We start from the raw sequence: 26177 nt of genomic DNA, 5'->3' as shown, positions 1-26177 counted from the left end.
CAATTCTTGAGGTATTTTGGAAGTGAATTTAACTAAGATCAATAACACTAAACACATAAAGATGTGTTATTCTCTTCTATTTTTTAAATCATATTTCAAAGGCAAAGAAATAAAGATACCATAGTCCTTTATTTTAGATATTTGGTATCAAAACCACCCTGTATTGTTTCTTGGATAGGAGCTCTCCGAGTAGAATTTCTTGATAAGGCTCTAGAGATATTCATGTTAGATTATACATTTAATATTCCTGTTGTTGATTTTCATGTTTATAAATCAAAATTTTAAATCATATTAGGTCCATTCAATGATTTCTAATTAACTCACATGTTCAGTGAAAATCAAGCATTCCATGGTATAGTATTTGTGGTTACACAATTAAATTACATTTAAATTATGCTCACTTGATGGTTTAGAGATTAGAATCTTTGCATTACCTCTTGATGAAAAACATACAGACACACCAAGCATGTGCGTGCATACGTGTGCACATATCCACACACACAGAAAAAAATTTTAAAAGGCCTTATAAACTTAAAGTATATGTTTCTGTTTATTGTTGTATGGAAAATTACAACTAGATATGAAATGAGGTGCACACGTTTACTTTCCCTTTCATTGTCCTTGCAGCAGTGGGAAAACAGTGCAATTAATCATTTACCTTCCTAAAGATGGCTGGTGAATGTATCACCTCCATGAGAGCCCAGTTCAGAAATGCAGCCAGAATGGCTGTTGACAGTGGATGAAGATCAAGAACTAAGATGTAGCTGGAGTGATATTCAAAGGCAGGCCAGTCCTCTGTCTCTTGATTGCAACATTTTTTTCCTTACTGTTGTCTGTTTCCGCTTGTCATATTCTCCTTTCCTTCCCCATCCCAGACACTTCCCCGGTTTCTTTTCTTCTTTTTGTGAGCCTTTAGTCTTCCTAATCTTTACTGAATCTTTGAAAATGTGGAATAAGACTACTTAAACCAGGAATCTTATTGAATATGTGTGTGACTTCAGTTGCCTGTAGATGTGATCTTGCTTTGAGGCTCCTCTGACATGTAACAAGTACCATCAAGCAGAGGAGGAATATCTTAGTTTTCTTAAATTAAATTGCTGAGAATTAAAATTAAATTAAAATGCTGGAAAATGTTTTAAGGAGTTAGGCTCCTTAGTCTTTAATTTGAATTTTTATATTTCCAGCCTAGAGCCTCAATTCATACTAATTTTGAATCATTAATATTAAAAGTTGTTAGAAAAAAATTATTAGAAATTATGAATAAACTCACTATAGTATGTTTATAGTTCTAATTTACAACATGGGTTAAAGACAAATAATGGGTTATAAAGTATGATTATGAATAATGATGATGAAATTGGTGGCCTGGGAATAACATTTTTAAGATCAGGGTTCTATAGCTATCATTATAATATTCCTAATTAAGTACTGTTTGTATATAACCCATATTATTGCTCCATACAGATAATTTTTTGTTTTGTTTTTAAGTAAAGAATGTAGAAACAACTATAAAGGTAGCTTGTAGGTTTTAATTTTATTCTAATTTTTATACATGGTTTTTGAAGATAAAGTGTTATTTTTGCTGATGTGTTAAATAGAAAAGATCATTTATAAGATTACATGAAAATAAAATTTATCTTATAAAACATGTTTATATATAATAATACGAGCAAATAAAATTTAATTTGTATCAGACATTAGTACTGATATTTTATATTAGCAACTTTTAGCTTTTAAATCAAACATGGTCAAAACTTATCTTCATAGAAATTTCTAATTTTATAAAGTTATCAGTTTTGAAATACGTAGCAATAATTATTATTTGTTCAAGACAAAGACCTATGCTTGTCTCAGTTAAAATTTAAAATTGTTAGCCAAGCGTGGTGGCGCACGCCTTTAATCCCAGCACTTGGGAGGCAGAGGTAGGAGGATCACCGTGAATTCGAGGCCACCCTGGGACTATATAGTGAATTCCAGGTTAGCCTGGGCTAGAGTGATACCCTACCTTAAAAAAAAAAATTATTTTCCCAAGTCTAATTTTCTCTTAATTTCCTTAACTTGAAGGAGAAAGAAATTAGACCAGGTTAATATCTAATTCTGCAATTGTAAAACACTTTAGTCTATTAGCACGGTTATAGAGCAGGCCATAGATATAATTAATTTTGCTTAAATTAGTTGTCATTCTTCATATTTAGTAGACTACTTTAGAGAATGTATAACAGCAATAACTTTTATTCAACAGTGATTTTTTTCATTGCTGCTCTAGTCTCAAAATATTTTTATAATAATTAATTGGTTATATATAATTTAGCTGACTCAGCATCTTACCATACAGTATTATATGTGTAATACTTATAATACCTGACTGATACAGTCCTAAACAGAATATTTACTCTTGATTAGGAACTTGATCCTCAAGTGCTTTTTCTTCTAAAAGTGTTGGACTTTTAGCAGTTACCTTAGTAGCAAATGATTCTCAAAAGTTCAAATCTCAGCTGGGCGTGGTGGCATACACCTTTAATCCCAGGGAGACAAGGTAGGAGGACCGCCAAGGGTTTGAGACTACATAGTGAATTCTAGGTCAGCCTGGACTAGAGTGAGATTCTACCTCAAAAAAACAAAACAAAAAAATTCAAATCTCACCAGGCGTGATGGTGCATGGCTTTAATCCTAGCACTCAGGAAGCAGAGATAGGAGGATCGCCAAAAGTTTGAGACTTCATAGTGAATTCCAGGTTACCTGGGCTAGAGTAACACTTTACCTTGAAAAAACAAAACAAAAAAAGGGCAAATCTCTATCAAATAAGTATAAAATTGTGCATGGTAGTTCATATAAGCTGTTATTTATTTATAATTTTATGTTTATAATCCAATTTTCATTATGTATGATAGCTGTTTATTTTGTTGAGATTTTTTTATTATTATTATTATTTTCTTTTGGGGGGTGGGAGGGATGGCCCAGGTTGACCTGGAGTTTATTCTGTAGTCCCAGGATAGCCTCAAACTCACAATGATCCTAACTCCGAACTCCTAAGTGCTGGAATTAAAGGTGTGTGCCACCATGCCCAGCATTTTGTTGAATTTTTTTTTTTTAATAAACTACTTTGGGCTGAAGAGTTGGCTTAGCAGTCATGGTGCTTGCCTATGAAGTCTAAGGACCCACATTTGATTTCCCAGTACTCTTGTAAGCCAGGTACACAAGGTGGTCTGGAGTTTGTTTACAATGGTTAAAGGCCTTGGAAATTCTTTCCCTCTCTCCCAATGAATAAATAAGTGATAAAAATATTATAAAAAAATAAAGCCTGGAGTGGTGGCATACACCTTTAACCCCAGTACTCGGTAGGCAGAGGTAGGAGGATCACCATAAATTCAAAGCCACCCTGTGACATAGTTAATTCCAGGTCAGCCTGGACCAGAGTGAGACCCTACCTTGAAAAACCAAAAATAAATAAATAAACCACTTCTTAGGTGGGGCAGGTTGACATACACCTATAATCATCACATTCATGGAGGTGGAGGCAAGAGAATAAGGAGTTCAAGCTAATCCTCAGCTATATATCAAATTTAAGGTCAGCCTAGGCTATATATAAAAAACCTGTCTCAAAACAAGAAGAAAAAAGAGCCAGGCACAGTGGCACATTCCTTTAATCTCAACACTCAGGAGGCAGAAGTAAGCCGGGTATGGTGGCTCACGCCTTTAATCCCAGCACTCGGGAGGCAGAGGTAGGAGGATCGCCTTGAGTTCAAGGCCACCCTGAGACTACAGAGTATATATATATATATATATATATATATATTTTTTTTTTTTTTTTTTTTTTTTTTGGAGAGAGAGTGAGTATGGGCATTCCTGGTTCTCCTGCCAGTGCAAACGATCTCCAGATGCATGCACCACCTTATGCATCTGACATTATGTGGGTGCTGGGGAATTGAACCCAGGCCATCAGGCTTTGTAAGCAAGTGACTTTAGTTGCTGAGCCATCTCTCCAGCCTCCAGCCCTGGCATTTTAATTTTAAGTTTTTTACTTTCAAGCAGGGTAGGGGCCAGGATGGCATTGCCAGGGACTCTTGCCACAGAAAACAGATTCCAAGTGCGCATGTCACTTGGTGCACCTGGCTTTATATGGGCTTGGGGAATTGAACCCAGAACCAAAACTCTGAGCCATCTCTCCTGCCCTAGGCTTTTTTTTTTTTGGGCGGGGGGGGGTGTCTGAGGTAGGGTCTGGCTATAGCCTAGGCTGATCTGGAATTCGCTATGTAGTCTCAGGCTGGCCTTGAACTCATGGCAATCCTCCTACCTGTGCTGGGATCATGGCCAGTTTATTTATTCATTTTTGTGCTTGTTTTGTTTGCCCAAGCTAGTCATTAACCCCCATTGTCCTACCTCTACCTCCCAAATGCTAGGACTTACAGGTTGACACCACCGTGCCTATAACAAAATTTCTAGAAACCTCACACTATATTTTATGTTTATCTAGTATCCATAAAAATTTAGAAATAGGGAGGGAATTAACATGGGGTATTTTTTATAATCATGGAAAATGCTAATAAAAATTTTAAAAAAATTTGGAAATAGTATTATCTTTCATAGCTCCTAGAAAATGAATTTTCTTCAGTTTCATAGAATCAGGTTGAAATGTTCTACCTGATACTTCACTCCATTTTAGAATAGTGTATAAATTTAATTTAAATTGTATGTTAATTTGTATGGTAGATGTCTGCATTTGTCATTTTCAGAGACATTTTCCTACAGAGGTAGAAAATGTTCTAGAATTTATGAAAATGTCATAGTTCTGAAATATAATGTTCTCTGATACAGTCTTTATTGCACATGTACCTTTTAAATCTCTTGCAATTTTATTTTATTTTTATAATGTTGATATGTAACTAATACTATTAAAGTCACTTTCTATGGAATGGTTCTGATTGTCATTATTACAAAGAAAAATTCTAGTATAATAAAGTACAAAAGTATAAAATAACTGCTATAATACAATGTTTTTGGTAATAGAGTTATTAAATACACAGGCATATTTTCCCAAAGTCAGTTCTGTAAAGGAGTCTATTATAGTATCACATTTGACTTATCAGTCTAATCAATTATTTAATTTAAAAAATTTTTGCTTTCACAATAGGAAAGAAATGACATGCATAAACCATGACAGAAATGTAATTATTTATTTATTTATTTATTTTTGAGATAGGGTTTCACTCTGGCCCAGGCTGACCTGGAATTCACTATGTAGTCTCAGGGTGGCCTAGAATTCATAGCACTCCTCCTACCTCTGTCTCCTGAGTGCTGGGATTAAAGGCATGTGCCACCACACCTGGCCCAAAAATGTAATTCTCAACTGAGGAATATGTTTCTAATTATAAGACCCACCACTGTTGATGTCTGTCAGTAAGATGTTATGTATGTTGGGCATTTTAGAACTGTTTCCCAAACATATCAAGTATTTTGAGATGTAACAGAACATTATTTTCTTTTATTTCAGTGAATAACAAAAACATTTAAAGCTTTGTTTCCATAATGCATGTCCTTATAGGTGAAAAAAATATAAATAATAGTCATTCCTGTTTATAACTGGCTACCAAATAATGTTATTAATGTGATGATTAAAGTTGAAATTTCTATTTCCATGATTTTTGTATAGATGGGGAGTAGAAGGATAGCTCGTGTAGAAACATATCCAGACATCTTAAATTGTGTTATTTATGCTAGTAAACTATTAAACCAAGTCCTTCATATTGTTGTGAATAGTATCTTTGATTACGATCCAATCACATCAAAATTCTAGAGAGAAAACATTTTCCAACACTTAAAATGCTTCCATTTTCACTTCTATTTTCCATGACAGCTTGTGTGTCTTCAATTCTGAATCTGGATGCAGCTTTAACCATATGACAGACACTGAAGCTTTATTTTTTTCTGTTGTTGATGACTATATGCTTTTTCTTTCTTGAGTGTATAGTAATTGTTTCCATTTTTCAATGAATGAGTAGCAGTACTGAAAGACTTAGAGAATGTCTCATGTGATATTTGTTGAGCACTCACCATGTACCAAACATTATGTTAAGGGCTTTAAATGCGTTATCTCACAAATTACTTACAACATCCTTTATAAGTCAAACTCCATCTCCCATGAAACATAAGGAATATTCAGAGACATAAAGATATAGTTTCCAGTTAACTGTTTTCAAACACTAAATTTTAGGGTTTTTTGAGATAGGGTCTCACTCTGTAGTCCAGGCTGACCTGAAATTCACTATTTAGTCTCAAGGTGGCCTCGAACTCACAGTGATCCTCCTACCTCTGCCTCCTGAGTGCTGGGATTAAAGGCATGCACCACCATGCTCAGCACCTAAATTTTAGTTTTTTTGAGACGGAGTCTCATGTTGGCCACCTGGCCTTGAACCTGTATAGCTGAAGATGATCTTGAATTTCTTGTCTTCATGCTTCTATCTTCCAAGTGCTGGGATTACCATCTTGTTCCACCATGCCCAGTTTGAAACAACAAATTTTGAGATTTCAAATATGAATTTCCAGTGTTCATTGAAAAATATTTTGAAGCTGGGCATGGTGACACATGCTTTTTATCCCAGCACTTGGGAGGCTGAAGTAAGAGGATCACTGTGAGTTTGAGGCCAGCCTAGAGCTACATCATGAGTTCCAGGTCAGTCTGGGTTATAGTGAGATCCTGCCTTAGAAAAAGGAAAAAAATTCTTGAGTTTCAGAAATGTATTTCTTGTAACAAAAATTTCAAACTAAATACTGAATTTTAAAAACATGCATTTACTGTTGTTTTGGGTGAGAAATACTCATAACTTGCTCCCTTCTCCCTCATTTTTTTGCATTATTCCCTAAATATTTTTATTTAATTGCCTTTCACAAAATTAGCTATCAAATTCTTATTTAATTGATTGTTTTTTCTTGAGGAGTTTCCCACTGGCGTTGAACTTGCCATCCTCCTGCTTCAGGGTATTATAGATATATACCACCATGCTCAGCTAAAAATTCTCTTTTAAAAATAAATAGACTTATATTATCCCTATTGACAATATAAAATGTCACTATTTATTGCATATGCAATAAATATTAGGCACTGTGTTAAATAAATGACAAGCATTATCTCAAGTGGTATTTTCTACAACCTTTCAAGGCAGGTAGTATTCTTCCTCATCCTACACATAGGAAAATTGAGCCTCATGTAAGTTCAATTACTTGTATGAGTTCAGAAAGTCAGTGCTAGAACTGGAATTCAAATATAGGTCCTTTTGATTCCAAATCTTAGACATGTAACTTAACCACTACAGGGTGTATTACTGGTATGGAAAGTTTTGTTTTATGTTTTTCTGTGTATAAACAACTTTACTTATTTAAAAGGAATTTAGCAATATGAATGTTGTTTTTCAGCTGTGAGTAGCAGAGTACCCACTGGTTCAAACAATCCCTCTCAGACAACCGAATGTCCTTCACCTGAATCCTGTTCACAAACTCCAAGCAATGTAGTTTCCCAGTCTAAGCCATCCGTGTATCCTTCAGTCGACATTGATGCACATGTGAGTAGATTACTTGTAAACTTATTTTGCAAGTTCTAATTTGTTTGGCAAAGGAAATGATAAGTGAACACTCCTAGCAAAAAGAAATATTTTTCACTTATAACATTTTTGTGAAAATGGTAATAAAAATAAGTAACTTTTTTCTTCTAGACCGAGAGCAATCATGACACAGCATTGACTCTAGCCTGTGCAGGTGGTCATGAAGAACTTGTATCTGTACTCATTGCACGAGAAGCTAAAATTGAGCATAGAGACAAAAAAGGTAGGAAATGTTAGTCACAAATAAAATCTGAGTTTTTATATCATAGAACGCTTTGAATCATAAAACACTTTTTCATTATCGGTAAGTAGTTCTTGAGCTGGGCTGATGACACAGTGGATAAAATGCTTGCTAATCTCAACTGCACATAAAAAGCCTACAGCCATGTGGGCTTCTGTCATGCTAGCATGCCAACACTCATGCTGACACCAGAGGTGAGCTGGGAGGTAGAGACAGAACTTCCTGGAAGCTTTTCATACATGTGTAACAAAAAACAGCAGAGGGTGAATCCAGAGCAAGAAACCCTGGCTTAAATAAGGCAGACACAGGACTGACTAAAAAGTTGTCCTCTGACATCCACATGTAGGCCATAGCATACAGGCACCCATACTGATGCAGGATTTGGGGGTTTGGAACAGGTCCCCCAGAATTTATGAACCCTAAGTGTTGGGTTCTGTCCTAACTTCAATAAAGAATTAATAAAGACGGGCTGGAGAGATGGCTTAGTGGTTAAGTGCTTTCCTGGTTCGAGGCTCAATTCCCCAGGATCCGCGATAGCCAGATGCACAAGGGGAGCACACATCTGGAGTTCATTTGCAGTGGCTGGAGGCCCTGGCGCACCCATTCTCTCTCTCTGTCTATCTATCTGCCTCTTTCTCTCTATCTGTCACTTTCAAATACATAAATAAAATCAGTTTGAAAATCAGTTTAAGCTGGGCGTGGTGGTGCACGCCTTTAATCGCAGCACTCGGGAGGCAGAGGTAGGAGGATTGCCGTGAGTTCGAGGCCACCCTGAAACTCCATAGTGAATTCCAGGTCAGCCTGGGCTAGAGTGAGACCCTACCTCAAAAAAAAAAAAAAAAAAAATCAGTTTAAAAGAATTAATTAAGACGGACTCAAGAGGATAACTTATGAGTTACTAAGTTTAATTTGGGACAAATCACAAATTGTGGGGTTTATTTAAAGAAATTTTGGTTTAAGAGAAACTGAAGCTTTTAAATGAGATTGGCGGGCTGGAGAGATGGCTTAGTGGTTAAGGCATTTGCCTGCAAAGCCCAAGGACTTAGGTTGGATTCCCCAGGATCCTCGTAAACCAGATACACAAGGTAGCACATATGTCTGGAGTTCCTTTGCAGTGGCTGGAGGTCCTGGCACACCCATTCTCTTTGTCTCTGCCTGCCCCTCCCCTATCTATATAAGGATATTGGAATAAAGCTGCAAGCATTTAGACTTAAGAGAAACTGAGGCTTTTAAGGCGATATCAGAGTAAAGACATCTACTTGTGGAAAGTAGAATCTAGGAGCTTGTTTAGGGAGACTCAGGAGGAACCTACATGGCATTTGCCATGTGCTTTCCAATTTGGGAACTTAAGAGGACAAATACTGAGGCAGAAGGAAAAATGAGAGGGCAGATATCAAAGCATTGACCAGGAAACTCGTAGGAGAAATTAGTAATGAAGAGGGTCGCCTTCATGGTTACTTTGAGTTTAAGGAAATTACACAGGTAGCAGACCTAGAGTTAGTGAAAGCACCCACATGGTAGATCTGGGGTGTAAGGAAAATATGCAGGAAAATCATGCACATATTTTAAAATTATGGTTTAGGCCAGGTGTCAAGGTACATGCCTTTAATTCCAGCATGTGGGGGGCAAAGGTTGAAGGATCACTGTGAATTGAAGGCCATCCTGAGACTGTATAGTGAATTCCAGGTCAGCCTGGGCTAGAGCAAGACCCTACCTCACAAAAAAAAAAAAGAAAGAAAGAAAAAAGCGCAACAAAGCTGGGCAGGGAAGTACACTCCTTGAAAGGCAGAAGTAGAAGGATCATGATGAATTCAAAGCCAGCCTGAGGCTACAGAGTAAGATCCAGGTCAGCCTGGGCTAGAGTGAGACCCTACATTGAAAAAACCTAAAGAAAAAAATTTTAAAGAAAATCATAGTTTATGGCAAACTAATGCTAAATTGTTATCAATATCTGCCCTGAAGTCTTTAAAATAATAGAGATTTATAAACAGTGGCTTTAAAGTAAATTATTTTTATTTTCTTATTTAGGTTTTACCCCACTGATCCTGGCAGCAACAGCAGGTCATGTTGGAGTTGTTGAAATCCTTTTGGATAAAGGTGGAGATATAGAAGCACAATCTGAAAGAACTAAAGATACTCCACTTTCATTAGCATGTTCTGGTGGACGTCAGGAGGTATGTTGACATTAATTTTCATTTTGTAAACATTTTATTTATATCTTAAAATGTGCATAGGATTAGTATTTTGACTACATGTAAAACACATGAGGGCTAGAGAGATGGCTTAGTGGCTAAGCACTTGCCTGTGAAGCCTAAGGACCCCTGTTCAAGGCTCGATTCCCCAGGACCCACATCAGCCAGATGTACAAAGGGTCGCAGGTGTCTGGAGTTTGCAGTGGCTGGAAGCCCTGGCGCACCCATTCTCTCTCTTTCTTTCTCTCTGCCTCTTTCTCTGTCGCTCTCAAATAAAAATAAACAAAAAAAAAGCCTTAAAAAACCACACATGAATGTTTTGACATGTTCCATAAACTTTCAGAGAATTAAGATCAAGATCTTTTTTTGTTGTTGTTTATTTTTATTTATTTGGAGAGCGACAGACAAAGAGGCAGATAGATAGAGAATAGGTGCGCCAGGGCCTCCAGCCACTGGAAATGAACTCCCGATGCATGTGCCCCCCTTGTGCATGTGGTTAACATGGGTCCTGGGGAATTGAGCCTTGAACCAGGGTCCTTAGTCTTCATAGGCAAGTGCTTAACTGCCAAGCCATCTCTCCAGCCCATAGTCCACTTTTTAAAATTGGCTGTTTGGTTTCTTATTGTTTAGTTTCTTGAGTTCTTTGTATATTCTCGATATTAATCCTCTGTTAGATGAATAGCTGGCAAAAATTTTCTCCCATTCTATGGGTTGTCTCTTTGCTCTATTCACAGTGTCCTTTGCTATACAAAAGCTTTGTAATTTCATGAGAAATTTCAAGGTAGGGTCTCATTTACTCTAGCCCGGGCTGACCTAGAATTCACTATGTAGTATCAGGCTGGCCTCAAACTCACAGCAGTCCTGCCTCAACCTCCCAAGTGCTGGGATTAAAAGCATGCACCACCATGCCCGGCCTTGGCTAAGCATTTCTTGATATGAAGTTGAATCCACCTGAATATGGTGGCACATGTTTGTAATCCCAGCATCCATGAGGCTGAGGCAGGAGGAGGAATGCCACAAGTTCAAGACCAACCTAGGCTACAGAGTAAGACCCGGTCTCAAAATTAAAGAACCGGGCGGTTGGAGAGATGGGTTAGCGGGTTAAGGCACTTGCCTGCAAAGCCAAAGAACCCAGATTCAATTTCTATTACCCATGTAAAGCCAGATGCACAAGGAACTCCAGATGCATCTGGAGTTCTTTTGCAGTGGCTAGAGGCTCTGGTGTGCCCATTCTCCTCGCCCCCTGTCTCTCTTTCATTCTTTCTTATCATCTATCAACAGTTTCTCTCTGTCATGTAAATAAACTGTTAAAAAAATTAAAGGACCAAACATAAAACTCAGCAATAATGGGCTGGAGAGATGGCTTAGTGGTTAAGTGCTTGCCTGTGAAGCCTAAGGACCCCGGTTCGAGGCTCGGTTCCCCAGATCCCACGTTAGCCAGATGCACAAGGGGGCACACACGTCTGGAGTTCGTTTGCAGAGGCTGGAAGCCCTGGCGCGCCCATTCTCTCTCTCCCCCTCTATCTGTCTTTCTCTCTGTGTCTATCACTCTCAAATAAATAAATAAAAATAAAAAATAAAAATTTAAAATAAATAAATTAATTAATTAATTTAAAAAAAACTTAGCAATAAGAAATAAGTAGGCCGGGCATGGTGGCACACACCTTTAATCCCAGCACTTGGGAGGCAGAGGTAGGAGGATCGCCGTGAATTCGAGGCCACCCTGAGACTACATAGTGAATTCCAGGTCAGCCTGGGCAGGAGTGAGACCCTACCTCGAAAAACCAAAACAAATAAAATAATAATATTAAGTTGAATTCATTTATCTAGTGCTCATGTTTTAATACCTAATAAAATATCATTAGAATATCAGATATTTGGCCAAGGAAATTGTAGGTCCTATTTCTTTGTGCTTTCTTCATTTCAAGTTGATCCCTTGGTGTAACATGGGTTTCTCTGTTCATATTTTGCACTGTAGGTGGTAGATTTGCTGCTGGCTCGAGGTGCAAATAAAGAACACAGGAATGTGTCTGATTATACCCCACTGAGTCTAGCTGCCTCTGGAGGATATGTTAATATCATTAAGATTTTGCTCAATGCTGGAGCAGAAATTAATTCCAGGTATCATCTGTTTCTTGTATCATCAAGTTAATCATTAAGTTAATACCTTAGTGTTATGTTTCTTCCTCTACAATAGTACTAAAGTAATAAAGGTGAAAACCCATAATGATCTTAAAATTATCCTAGCTTATTTCAGTAATTTCTTCCCAAAAAAGTACTTTGCTATGTATAGTTGAAAATTTATAACATATAAGTAGGAATTATATTTTCCTGAGATGTTGCTCATAACTTATTAATGTTACAAATCTTCCTTTTTCAGTTAAATGTTTTCATTTTTAGTGCTTTAAAGAAAACACAGGCAACATATTAATTTTCTGAGCACATTTGTTCCTTAGGACTGGGAGTAAACTAGGTATTTCTCCCCTGATGTTGGCTGCGATGAATGGACATGTTCCTGCAGTGAAATTGCTACTTGATATGGGTTCAGACATTAATGCTCAGATAGAAACCAATCGGAACACAGCTCTCACCCTGGCCTGTTTCCAGGGCCGAGCAGAAGTAGTCAGTTTGCTTCTGGACCGCAAAGCCAATGTTGAACACAGGGCAAAGGTAAGTATTTTATCATTTGTCAACTATTTCAGATATATATTTGGAAGAACATGGCATTTCAGTTCATCCCCAATGCAGGTTTGGAGAACTGTATTATACAGTAGTTAGTGATACATGCTGTTACCTTTTTTAAAAAAATTATTTGCAAGCAGAGAGAGACAAAGAGAGAAAGAGAAAATGGTCATGCTGGGACTTCCTTCCACTGCAAATGAACTCCATATGTATTCACTGCTTTGTGTATCTGGCATTATGTGGGTACTGGGAAATCAAACTCAGGTCACTAGGCTTTGCGGGCAAATGTCTTAACCACTGAACCATCTCTCTAGCCTCACTGTTACCATTTTTTAAATATTTTAATTGATTGATTGATTAGAGAGAAAGAATGGATGCATCAGGGCCTCTAGCCACTGCAAACAATCTCCAGACACATGCGACACCATGTGCATCTCTTTTACATGGGTTATGGGTCCTTAGGCTTCACAGGCAAGCACCTTAGTCACTAAGCCATCTCTCCAGCCCCGTTACTTTTTGTTTGTTTGTTTGTTTGTTTTTCAAAGGAGGGGCTTGCTCCAGCCCAGGCTGACATAGTATTTACTATGTACTCTCCAAGTGACCTGGAACTCACAGTGATACTCCTACCTCTACCTCCTAAGTGCTGGGATTAAAGGCGTGTACCACCACACCCAACACCTGTTACCATTTTTTTTTCTTAATTTTTATTAACATTTTCCATGATTATAAAAAATATCCCATGGTAGTACCCTCCCTACCCCCCTGCTTTCCCCTTTGAAATTCCATTCTCCATCATATCCCCTCCCCATTTTTTGTTTTATTTTTATTTATTTAATTGAGAGTGACAGAGAGAGAAACAGGCAGAGAGAGAAAGAGGTGGGGAAGGAGGGAGAATGGGCGCACCAGGGCTTCCAGCCTCTGCAAAGGAACTCCAGACGCGTGTGCCCCCTTGTGCATCTGGCTAACGTGGGTCCTGGGGAATCGAGCCTTGAACCAGGGTCCTTCGGCTTCATAGGCAAGCACTTAACCACTAAGCCATCTCTCTAGCCCTCCCCTCCCCATTTAAAAAAAAATTTATTTATTTATTTATTTATTTGTGAGGAAAGAGGGAGACAATGGGTGTGCTTCTTGCATGCATGCACTACTTTGTGTACTTGGCTTTACATGGATACTGGGGACTTGAACCTGGGCCAGGAAGCTTTGTCTGAACCATCTCCCCAGCCTGCTTTAAATGGTACCATTTAAAGAAAACCTTTTTTGGGGCTGGAGAGATGGCTTAGCAGTTAAGCACTTGCCTGTGAAGCCTAAGGACCCCAGTTCGAGACTTGACTCTCCAGGACCCACGTTAGCCAGATAAACAAGGGGGCACACGCGTCTGGAATTCCTTTGCAGTGGCTGGAAGCCCTGAAGTGCCCATTCTTTCTCCCTCTCTCTGGCCTCTTTCTCTGTTTGTTGCTCTCAAATAAATAAATAAAACGAAAACCTTTTTTTAATGAGGCATGTGCTTACCATTAGTAAAAACCTTAAGCAAAATAAATAAATAAAACTGGTTATAAAATTAGGACCTATAAAAAAATCTAGTTTAACCATAATGAATTCTGACAGATTCATGATGTGAGACCTTGTCTCAAACAAACAAATTTGGAATGTTTATATTCTTTTAATCTGAGAAATGAGAAAATATAGTTTTCCTTCAGACTTTTTATTATACAAATAGAAAGGAGCTTTCTCTCTCTCACTTTCTCTTTCTCGCTTCTGAATTAACTGTGGTCCACTTACCTGTTAAAAGTCATAGACAAAGCTGGGTGTGGTAGCACACGCCTTTAATCCCAGTACTAGGGAGGCAGAGGTATGAGGATCGCAGGGAGTTCGAGGCCAGCCTGAGACTACATAGTGAATTCCAAGTCAGCCTGAGCTCAAGTGAGACCCTACCTCGAACCCCCCCCCCCCAAAAAAAAGTCATAGACAAACACATACTTCTGGGAAATGGTACTGGTAGGAAATTTTCTTGATATTTATTTTTTTAATTTCATTTATTTAGTTGCAAACATAGAGAGACAGAGAGAGTGGGGGTGTCATGGTCTCCACCTGCTGCAAACAAACACCAGATGCATGTGCCACTTTGTGCATCTGGCTTACATGGGTCATGGTGAACCAAACCCAGGTTCTTAGGCTTTACAGGCACGCGCCCTAACCACTGAGCTATTTCTCCAGCCCAGTAAATTTTAAAAAATATTTTTATGTATTTGAGGAGAAACAGTATGGGTATGCCAGGGCCTCCTTACATTATGTCCACTAGGCTTTATGTAGGTATTGGTTAATTGAACCCCAGTGATGAGGCTTTGCAAGCTAGCACCTTTATCTGCTGAGCCATCTCTCTGGCCCTTCTTTTTTCTTTCTTTCTTAAAAATACATTTTATGTATTTATTATTTCAAGAAAGAGAGAGAGTAGGCATGCCAGGGCCTTCAGCCAATGTAAACAAACTCCAGAAGCATGTGCCACTTTGTGCGTCATACATGGGTACTGGGGAATTAAACCTGGGTCCTTGGCTGGAGGGATTGCTTAGTGGTTAAGGCATTTGCCTGAGAAGTCAATTCCCCAGGACCCACATAAGCCAGATATATAAGGTTGCACATGCATCTGGAATTCATTTGCTGTGTCTGAAGGCTTTAGCATGCTCATTCTATCTGCCTCTTTTTCTCCCCCTCTATCAAATAAATAAAAATAAAACGAATTTTTAAAAAACTGGGTCTTTATGCTTTGCAAGTAAGCTCTTTAACTGCTAAGCCATCTCTCCAGCCCCTTTCTCTCTCCCTCCTTCCCTCTCTCTCTCTCTCTCTCTCTCTCTCTCTCTCTCTCTCTCTCTCTCTCTCTCTTCGTTGGTGATGTTTTTCAAGGAAGGGTTTCACTCTAGCTGAGGATGACCTGGAATTCACTATGTAGTCTCAGGGTGGTCTCGAACTCACAATGATCCTCCTACCTCTACCTCCCAAGTGCTGGGATTAAAGGCATATACTACCATGCCTGGCTCCAGCCATATATGTATATTTTGTTTTGTTGTTGTTGTTTTTCTTCAAATAGGGTTTCACTCTACCTCAGGCTGACCTGGAATTCACTATGTAGTCTCAGGGTAGCCTTGAACTCATGGCGATCCTCCTACCTCTGCCTTCCGAATGCTGGGATTAAAGGTATATGCCACCACACCCGGTACAGCCATATATTTTTTTAAAAATATTTATATTCATTTATTTGCAAGCAGAGAGAGAAATACAGAATGGCTGTGTCAAGGTCATCCTGCAAGCTCCAGACATAAGTCCTATTTTATGCAGCTGGCTTTACATGGGTACTAAGGAATTGAACCCTGGGCTAGCAGACTTTGCAAGCAAGCACCTTTTACTATTGAGCCAGCTCTCCAGCTAGGTTTTGAACTCTTGAACCTTTTCCCTCCAGCCACCAAGTGCTAGGCTTACAGGCATGTGCCATCACATCTGGCTTAAGATGTATCTTTTGGGCTAGAGAGATGGCTTAGCGGCTAAGGCACTTGCCTGCTAAACCTAAGGACTTAGGTTTGACGCTGCAGGTTCTATGTAAGTCAGACGCACAAAGTGATGCAAGGGCAAGGTGCACAAGGGGGGTGCACACGTCTGGAATTTGACCAGTGGCTAAAGGCCCTGGTGTGCCAATTCTCTCACTTTCTTGCATAATTAAAAAAAAAAAAAGATGTATCTTTTGATAAAAATATCAGAAGCTGGAGAAATAGCTTAATGTTTGCTGTGAAGCCTAAGGACACAGATTTGACTCCTCAGAACCTACCAGATGCACATGGTGGCATATGCATCTGGAGTTTGTTTGCAGTGGCTGGAGGTCCTGATGTACCCATTCTCTTTCTCAATAAATATGTTAAAAATAAAATAAAATTAAAAACTTAAAAAATATGAAGCCAAGTATTGTGGTGTACACCTATAATCCCAGCACTGGGGAAGCTGTGACAGAGGATTATAAGCTTGAGGCCATCTGGGCTACATAATGAGAGCCTGGAGAAAGAAGTAAAGAAGGGAGAAGGAAAAAGAGACAGAAAGATACTTTCTGTGTAAACCCAGCTGGCCTTGAATTTACAACCCTTCTTCCTTGGCAGTCTGAGTGCTGGGATTTAAGTATGTTTCTCCATGTCCAGCTTTGTTTTTTTTTGTTGTTGTTGTTTTGTTTTGTTTTTGCATAAGATAATATGTTATAAATGAATTCATTTTGGCATGCCTAACTGAATCTAACAGTTTTTACTTTCTCACCTCTCTCTCTCTCTCCCTCCCTCTCTCTCTCTCTCTGTCTCTGTCTCTTATTTAATGGGAGTAGATTAGGTTGTAGCCTAAGCCTCAGCCTTCCAAGGGCTAGGATTATATAGGCCATCATGCCTGGCTTATTATTAAAATTTAAAGCAGAATATTGTTTACTTGTTCTATGGAAAAAAATAAATATAATCTATTTAAAAGTCAATTGCTATAGCCTTTTAAAGAAAATACATGACTTCATTGCATAACTTATTGGCTTAAACAGACTGGTCTAACCCCCTTGATGGAAGCAGCTTCTGGAGGATATGCAGAGGTTGGAAGAGTTCTCCTTGATAAAGGAGCAGATGTCAATGCCCCTCCTGTGCCTTCATCAAGAGATACTGCTTTAACAATAGCAGCAGACAAAGGTCACTACAAATTTTGTGAGCTACTGATTAATAGGTGGGTACTATTTTTATTAATATATGTACACCTTCCATGGTCCTTTTCACTATCTAGTGCCTTTAAAAGTAAATGAAGCCGGGTGTGGTGGTGCACAGCTTTAATCCCAGCACTCAGGAGGCAGAGGTAGGAGGATCACTGTGAGTTGGAGGCCAGCCTGAGACTCCATAGTGAATTCCAGGTCAGCCTGAGCTAGAGTGAAACCCTACCTCAAGAAAAAAAAAAACAAAAAAAACGATGTAAGTGAAATTATTTGGTGCTGGGGAGATGGCTCAGGTGTTAAAGATGCCTGCCTACAAAGCCTAGTGGCCCAGGTTCAATTTTGCAGTCACCCACATAAAGTTGGACACAAAAAGTGGCACAAGTTTCTGGTGTGCCCTTGCAGCAGCAAGAGAGCTGGTGAGCCCACACAACATCCAAGTGTGCAAATAATTAATTAAAATTGTTTTATGTAGCTGGGCGTAGTGGCGCACGCCTTTAATCCCAGCACTTAGGAGGCAGAGGTAGGAGGATTGCTGTGAGTTCGAGGCCACCCTGAGGCTACATAGTGAATTCCAGGTCAGCCTGGGCTAGAGTGAGACCCTACCTTGAAAAAAACAAAACAAAACAAAAAATTGTTTAATGAATATTTTGAGTTTTTAAATATTTAATACACTAATATTTTTTAATTTTTTATTTATTTGCAAGCAAAGAGAGATTGAGACAGGGAGGAAGGGAGAGAGAGAGAAAGAGAATGAGCTGCTAGGGCCTCTACCACTGCAAACAAATTCCAGATGCACACACCACTTTGCATCTGGCTTTACATGGGTACTGGGGAATTGAACCAGGGTTGTTAGGTTTTGCAGGCAAACACTTAACTGATGAGTCATCTCTCCAGCCCTTAGTATACTAGTATTTTAGAGAACAGATCATTATATGTCATTTTTTTAAAAGATAAAATGGTAGAAAACACTAAAAGATGTCAACCTCTTAAAGGAAACAAACTGTTAACATTCTTTGTTTATAGGGGAGCCCATATTGATGTTCGTAACAAGAAGGGAAATACTCCACTTTGGCTGGCATCCAATGGCGGTCATTTTGATGTAGTACAGTTGCTGGTGCAAGCAGGTGCTGATGTGGATGCAGCAGATAACCGGAAAATCACACCTCTTATGTCAGCATTTCGCAAGGTAATTTGTCATAAGAGGAAAACATGAAATTTATTCACTTAAAACCAATTCTAAGTTGAAAGCATGTGAATAATTAATGCTAGAGAATTGAATGTATTTCCATATAAAAATCATTACTATTCTCTATCTTGCTTGCCCTTTCTCCCTTCCTGTCCCACATCTTTGTGTTTGTAAATAAATAAATATCACTACTATAACTGGTCTAGGACTTGGGAGATCCAGGCCAGCCTTTACTACAAAGTAAGTTAAATGCCAGCCTGGGCTACATGAGATAAATAAGGGTTCAAACATCAGATTTTCAACTATTTCTGAGTCTTTGCTTGCTTATTTTCTTGTTTGCAATATTCATCTTTGCTTTCACCTGAATTACCACTCTACTCATCCTTTAATTGTTAATCTTTTACTAATACCAAATCAGCGAACATTCCTTTGGTTCTCATGTATGGTTGCATTACTTTCCTTCCATTTTAAAATTATGTATTCTAATGTATTTACCATTTTCATGTGGATTTTGCTGGATGATAGGTCAATGAAAAGTTTTTTAATTTATTTTTTATTGACAACTTGATATATAAACAATATCCCATGGTAATTCCCTCCCTCCCCCCATTTTCCCCTTTGAAACTCCACTTTCCATCATATCCCCTCCCCCTCTCAATCAGTCTCTCTTGTATTGAGGTCATGATCTTTTCTTCCTATTATGATGGTCTTGTGTAGGCAGTGTCAGATATTGTGAGGTCATGGATATCCAGGCCATTTTGTGTCTGGAGGAGCATGTTGTGAGGAGTCCTACCCTTCCTTGGCTCTTCATTCTTTCCACCACCTCTTCCTCAATGGACCCTAAGCCTTGGAAGGTGTGATAGAGATATTGCAGTGCTGAGCACTCCTCTGTCACTTCTTCTCAACACCATGATACCTTCTGAGTCATCCCAAGGTCACTGCCATCTGAAATGAGAAGGTTCTCTAACCAAAAGTGAGAGTAGCATTAATACATGGGTATGAACATTTAAGGGAAGTGCTTACTGGGCAGTTTGGTGAGCACAGTATATACATTTACCCAGATAGCAGCAGACGTTATACCCCTAGGGCTCTTGACTACCCCTATTGTAGGCTTTCAATATCAGGGATGTATTCCCTCCCATGGAGTGTGTCTCCAGTCCAATTAGAGGGCAATAAAAAGTTTTTTAACTGAAGCATAATATATACAAAGTACATCAATCTTGGCCACAGTTTTTTGAGTTTTTATAAGTACATATACCCATGCAGTGCATTCTCCATAAAAGAGATGTTGCAGCTACCTTCTCATTGCTGGGAAAAAATACCCGATTGAAAGCAGCTGATGGGCGGAAAGTTTTTATTTTCGCTTATAGTCTCTAGAGGAACCTTCTTCCTGATGGCAGAGGAAAGCAGAGGCTGGATATCACTTCTTCCATAGCAGGTGTGTAAAACAGCAGCAGGAGAGTGAGCCACGTTCTGGCAAGTGAAAGCTGGCTCTAACACCTACTAAGCCTACCCTAAAAACACACTTCTCCAGCAAGGCTTCACCTCACAAATTGCCACTAGCTACCCCAAGCATTCAGATGAGATCAGGCACGGTCAGGGTGGTATGGCCGTAGATCCCACCCCCTGGGCATTCCGAACACATAAGTTTATAGGGAACATTTGATTCAAGTCACCATAGTAGAAAATACTTCTCCAATTTTCCTAGAAGTTTCCTTCATGCCTGTTTTCAGTTAACTACCTGTCCCAAAACTATATCCTGATTTTTTTTTTTTGTTGTTCCTCCAAACTAGTTACTGAGAGTGTTTTACAAACTTAATAGCAGAGGAAATTATGCTTATTTGGTTATATTAAAATAGATGTACTTAGAACATGTTACCTGTAATTCAAACTCTTAGTTGCATTTGGAATGTTTTGTCTATCCAAGTCATAAGGTTCAAAAAAAATGTGACAGACTGCCTTGTTTAGTAAGTTGAAGACCAAATGATACTTGGTTTACAGACTATGCTCCCCTTTATACCGAGGTACATTGCATATTGCCCATTTTTACTTTGTTAATAAATTTATTCTATCAGATGCTATTTTTAACAATATTTTTCTGCTTTCCATGAGAAATGGGGTAATTAAATTCAAAATGTCTTTTGGTCCACATATACTCCTGAGCATACCTTTTCCTATTTTAGAACTAAACATGCTTTATAGTTTCATGAATTTATTAAAGTGTTCTTTCTTTTTAATCTTAAGTTGTTAAACATATGGACAAACTTTTAAGGGATTCTTTTGTGTGCTTCCTATAATAGGGTCATGTAAAAGTTGTTCAATACTTGGTAAAAGAAGTCAATCAGTTCCCTTCTGATATAGAATGCATGAGATATATAGCAACAATTACAGATAAGGTAAGTTTACTATATTATTGAAGCACGTTTCATTTTTTGTGGAATTAAATGCCAAGATGTGCAATTGGGAACTAGTTCTGGCTGGGAATATGTAGCTCTGTGGTACAGTACTTACTTAGTAGTTACACGATCCTGGGTTCAGTCACCAGCAAAACAAAGAACTTATTCTTAGGCTGGAGAAATAGCTCAACAGTTAAAGCACTTGCCAGCAGAGCCTAATGACCCAAGTTTGGTTCCTCAGTGCCTATTAAAAGTCTGATGCACAAAGTAGCCCATGCATCTGGAGTTCCTTTGCAGTGGCTAGAGGCCCTGGCTTTACAGGCATGGGCCTTAACTGCTGAGCCATCTTTCTACCATGCTTAGAAGATTTTCTAAAAACATACATAAAAAAAAAAATAGTTCTTTAGTTGATTTATTTATTACCAAGAGAAGGAGAAAGAGATAGAGGTGAGTGAGAATGGGTGCACCAGGGCATCTAGCCTCTGTAAACAAACTCCAGACACATGTGCCACCATTTGCATCTGGTTTACGAGGGACCTGTGGAATCGAACCTGGGTCCTTAGGGTTTGAAGGCATGTGCCTTAACTGCTAAGTCATCTGTCCAGCCCCATACTTTTTTTAAAGATGTCTTTGCCAGGCACAGTTGTGCATACTTTAATCCCAGCACTTGGGTGGCAGAGGCAGGAGGATTGCCACAAATTCAAGGCTAGCCTGGTCTATGTAATTTCAGGTTAGACATGGCTACATAGCAAGAAAAGTTACCTTATTCTTGTTGGGCATGGTGTTTACATTCCTGTAATCCCAGCACTTGGAGGGTGGTAGAGGAAAGAGCATGAGAAGTCCCAAGTTTGTATTTGTCAAGTTTTTGTTGCAATACCTGACAGAAATCAGTTTAATAGAGGAAACATTTATTTCACCTTAACAGTTCCAGGGAATGAGTTCATTATGATGAGGAAATCCTTGCTGGACAGAAAGCTGGCATCACATTAGCAGGGGCAAGTAGAGAGAGACGGATGCTTCTGCTCAGCCATCTCTCTTAATGTTTTATATGGTTCAGGACCCCATCCCATGTAATGGTGCTAACCATAGTTAAGGTGGGTCTTCCCATCTTACTTAGACTAATCAAGATAATCTCTCAGAGACATGTTGGAGGCTAAACCAATCTATATAAACCTTCATAGGTGATTCTAGGTCCCGTCAATTTGACAATTAATATAAACCACACAAAGTTTAAAGACAATCTTAGGTTTGAGGTCAGCTTGGGTTACATGAAACCCTAAACTTAAAAAAAAAAAAAAAAAGCTGGTAGCCGGGCATCGTGGCGCACGCCTTTAATCCCAGTACTCGGGAGGTAGAGGTAAAAGGATTACCGTGAGTCCAAGGCCACCCTGAGACTCCATAATGAATTCCAGGTCAGTCTGGGCTAGAGTGAGACCCTACCTTGAAAAAAAAAATAGCAGGGTGTAGTGCCACACGCCTTTAATCCCAGCACTCGGGAGGCAGAGGTAGGAGGATCACCATGAGTTTGAAGCCACCCTGAGACTACATAGAGGCTTCCAGGTCAGCCTGAGCTAAAGTGAGACCCTACGTCGAAAAACCACAAAAAAAAAAAAAAAGGCTGGCAAGATGGCTTAGAAGTTAAGGCACTTGCCTGCAAAGCCTAAGGACCCAGGCTTCATTCCCAAGTACCCACATAAAGCCAGATGCACAAAGTCGCACATGCATTTGGAGTTTGTTTGCAGTGGCTAGAGTCCCTGGTGTACCCATTCTGTTTCTCTCTGTCTCTCTGTTTGCAAATAAATAAATATATACATAAATAAATTTAGAGCCAGACGTGGTGGCACACACTTTTAATCCCAGCACTGGGGAGGCAGAGGTGGGAGGCTTGCCATGAGTTTGAGGCCAGCCTGAGACTACATAGTGAATTTCAGGTCAGCCTGGGCTAGAGCAAAATACTACCTCAAAACCAAAACAATGAAAATAATAAATTTTAAAATATATCAAGTTCTAAGGAAAATTTTCTTATGAATGGTAGATATGGGACTACATTTAGAGGATAGTGTAATTTGATATGATCAGTTTTCTGTCATTTGAGGTTCAATTAACCCTTGAATTTTCGTGTACTAATCAATTTCAGTTTTATTTTGCTTCTGCATTTTACCTGTTTTGATATTTTTCTAATTCTATTTTTGAAAATAGGAACTGTTAAAAAAGTGTCACCAGTGTGTTGAGACAATTGTGAAGGCTAAAGACCAGCAGGCTGCAGAAGCAAATAAGAATGCAAGTATTCTTCTAAAGGAACTGGATCTGGAAAAGGTGAGAAGCAAAAATAATTTAATTGGAAATTGTTTACAATCAGAATAGTTTATTATCTACATGACCAATGATTTTAACAAAATATGGTTCAGAAAAAAAATAATTAATAGAAGCCAGGCATGGTGGTGCACACCTTTAATCCCAGCACTCAGGAGGCAAAGGTAGGTGGATCGCTGTGAGTTCAAGGCCACCCTGAGATTACATAGTGAATTCCAGGTCAGCCTGGGCTAGAGTGAGACTCTACCTCGAAAAAAAATAAATAATAATAATAATAAATACAATTTCAAACCATGGCTGGTCATAGTGGTGCATGCCTTTAATCCCAGCAGTTGGGAGGCAGAAGTAGAAAGATCACCATGAGTTTGAGGCCACCCTGAGACTACATAGTGAATTCCAGGTCAGCCTGGACTAGAGCAAGACTCTACCTCAAAAAAAAAAAAATAATAAGGCAGGCATGGTGGCACATACCTCTCACTCGGGAGGCATAGGTAGGAGGATTGCCATGAGTTTGAGGTCACCCTGAGACTCTGAGACTACATAATGAGTTCCAGGTTAGTCTGAGCTAGAGTGAGACCCTACCTCAAAAAAAAAAAAAAAAAAAAAAAGACCAAATAAATAAACAACAACAAAAAAATCCTACCTTAAAAAAAATAAAGCCTCCTTTAATTTTCTTGACCAGATTGACAGAGAGAAATTAGCACTCTAATATGATTTTGAACAAATCAATTAAAAAGGGTACTTTTTTTTTTCCAAGATAGTAGTATCTCACTAGCTCAGGCTGACTTGTAACTCAGTCTGTAGCCCCAGGGTAACCTCAAGCTCATGGAGATCTTCCTGCCTTGGTTTCCCTAGTACTAGGATTAAAGATGTTTGCCACCACACCTGGCTACATATTCTTTTTATTTATTTTTATTTTTATTTTGTTTTTTTGAGGTAGGGTCTTGCTCTAGTCCATGCTGACCTGGAATTCACTATGTGGTCTCAGGCTGGCCTTGAACTCACATCAATCCTCCTACCTTTGCTGCCCACAATGCAGGGATTATATGTGTGTACCACCACACCCAGCAAGGCAGGATCTTCCAAACTCATGTACTCACACTTGTGAGGCATGTTTTTTATCTACTGAGCCATCTTCCCAGCCCTGACTTTATGTTTTTGTTGTCTTTTTTATTTAACTAGTCCTGGGGGCTAAACCCACAGTTGCCTTATGCTACACAAGCACTCTACCACTAAGCTGTAGTCTCAGCCCAATAGTTTATTTTCCAGTTGGGTTGGCTGTTCATTAGTGAGTTATCAAAGATGTTTGTGGTTTGTTTGTTGTTTTGTTTTTTCAAGGTAGGGTCTCACTCCAGCCCAGGCTGACCTGGAATTCATTATGTAGTCTCAGGGTGGCCTCAAACTCATGGCGATCCTCCTACCTCTGCCTTCTAAGTGCTGGGATTAAAGGCATGTGCTACCATGCCCAGCCCACATTTTTTTTTTAATTATTTACTTATTTATTTGAGAGCGACAGAAACAAAGAGAAAGACAGATAGAGGGAGAGAGAGAGAATGGGCGCGCCAGGGCTTCCAGCCACTGCAAACGAACTCCAGACGCATGCGCCCCCTTGTGCATCTGGCTAACATGGGACCTGGGGAACCGAGCCTCGAACTGGGGTCCTTAGGCTTCACAGGCAAGTGCTTAACCGCTAAGCCATCTCTCCAGCCCCCAGCCCACATTTTTAATATTTATTTATTTATTTGCAAAGAGAGAGAGACAGAAAATGGGTACACCAGAGCCTTTTGCCACTCCGCTCCAATGATGCACGTACCACTCTATGCATCTGGCTTTATGTGGGTTCTGGGGAATTTAAGCTAGGCCATGAGGCTTAACAACAAAGTGCCTTAACTGCTGAGCATCTCCCAGCTCCTGTTTATAGCTTTTGTAAGTGTGCTTTAATACTTACATGGGAAATCATGAACAAAAATATTATTTCTATATTTTAAATATCTGCACTATTGGTAAAAATGGTATATTTACTTTATTTGCAGTCAAGAGAAGAGAGCAGAAAGCAGGCCCTTGCAGCTAAAAGAGAGAAGAGGAAAGAAAAGAGAAAAAAGAAAAAGGAGGAACAGAAAAGGAAACAGGAAGAAGATGAGGAAAACAAACCTAAGGAGAATTCAGAACAAGCAGAGGATGAAGATGAAGAGGAGAATGATGAAGATGGTAAGAAATGACTCATCTGAATTAAATACAAAATTTTCCTTGTTAGCCAGCATAGTGGCTCATGATTATAATCCCAACACTTGGGATTGTAAGTGGAATTGCCTCAAAGACAAGGACATATAAGAAGAAAATCTCCAATGTTTATTGCCCTCATTGTGCTTTGTGTTCAACTAATTCTAGTTAAATAGACTGCTTTTATCTGAAATATATAGCTGACTTTTATAGCAAATAAAATTAACTGTTCTGTATTATAAATTGACACAGAGAACAAATGGGGAAAAGCCAGCACATAAGTGAAACTTAGGAAGAATTTTAGGTGTAATTTAGGTTGTAACATACCATGTATATACTAAAAGCAACACAAGGGCTGGAGAGATGGCTTAGTGGTTAAGCACTTGCCTGTGAAGCCTAAGGACCCCGGTTCAAGGCTCGGTTCCCCAGGTCCCACGTTAGCCAGATGCACAAGGGGGCGCACGCATCTGGAGTTCGTTTGCAGAGGCTGGAAGCCCTGGCGCGCCCATTCTCTCTCTCTCCCTCTATCTGTCTTTCACTCTGTGTCTGTCGCTCTCAAATAAATAAATAAATAATTTAAAAAAAAAAAAACAAAACAAAACAAATAAAAGCAACACAAGAAGTCTGTCAGTTTTTCTTCA

The 26177-nt window shown here is 39.0% G+C and overlaps 1 protein-coding gene across 9 annotated transcripts in view; it reads left to right on the top strand.

Moving 5' to 3' along the window:
- LOC101602864 (ankyrin repeat and KH domain-containing protein 1) overlaps positions 1–26177 on the top strand; it is a 153590-nt gene that overhangs the window by 94121 nt on the left and 33292 nt on the right. For 8 of the 9 annotated variants that reach the window (XM_045132883.1, XM_045132884.1, XM_045132885.1 and 5 more), the window contains 10 exons: positions 7411–7556; positions 7707–7818; positions 9865–10010; positions 12007–12149; positions 12485–12698; positions 17263–17438; positions 18445–18607; positions 20908–21003; positions 23203–23319; positions 25350–25524. In XM_045132883.1, coding sequence (XP_044988818.1) covers positions 7411–7556; positions 7707–7818; positions 9865–10010; positions 12007–12149; positions 12485–12698; positions 17263–17438; positions 18445–18607; positions 20908–21003; positions 23203–23319; positions 25350–25524 — 1488 coding nt within the window. Of the gene's footprint in view, positions 1–7410; positions 7557–7706; positions 7819–9864; positions 10011–12006; positions 12150–12484; positions 12699–17262; positions 17439–18444; positions 18608–20907; positions 21004–23202; positions 23320–25349; positions 25525–26177 lie in introns of those variants that run through there. The other variant, XR_006633208.1, reaches the window with a different exon arrangement.

Source organism: Jaculus jaculus, chromosome 13 (genome assembly GCF_020740685.1).
Source record: "Jaculus jaculus isolate mJacJac1 chromosome 13, mJacJac1.mat.Y.cur, whole genome shotgun sequence".
NCBI classification, from domain to species: Eukaryota; Metazoa; Chordata; class Mammalia; order Rodentia; family Dipodidae; genus Jaculus; species Jaculus jaculus.
Note: the sequence above shows the minus strand (reverse complement) of the source record. Positions and strands in the feature narration are given on the sequence as shown.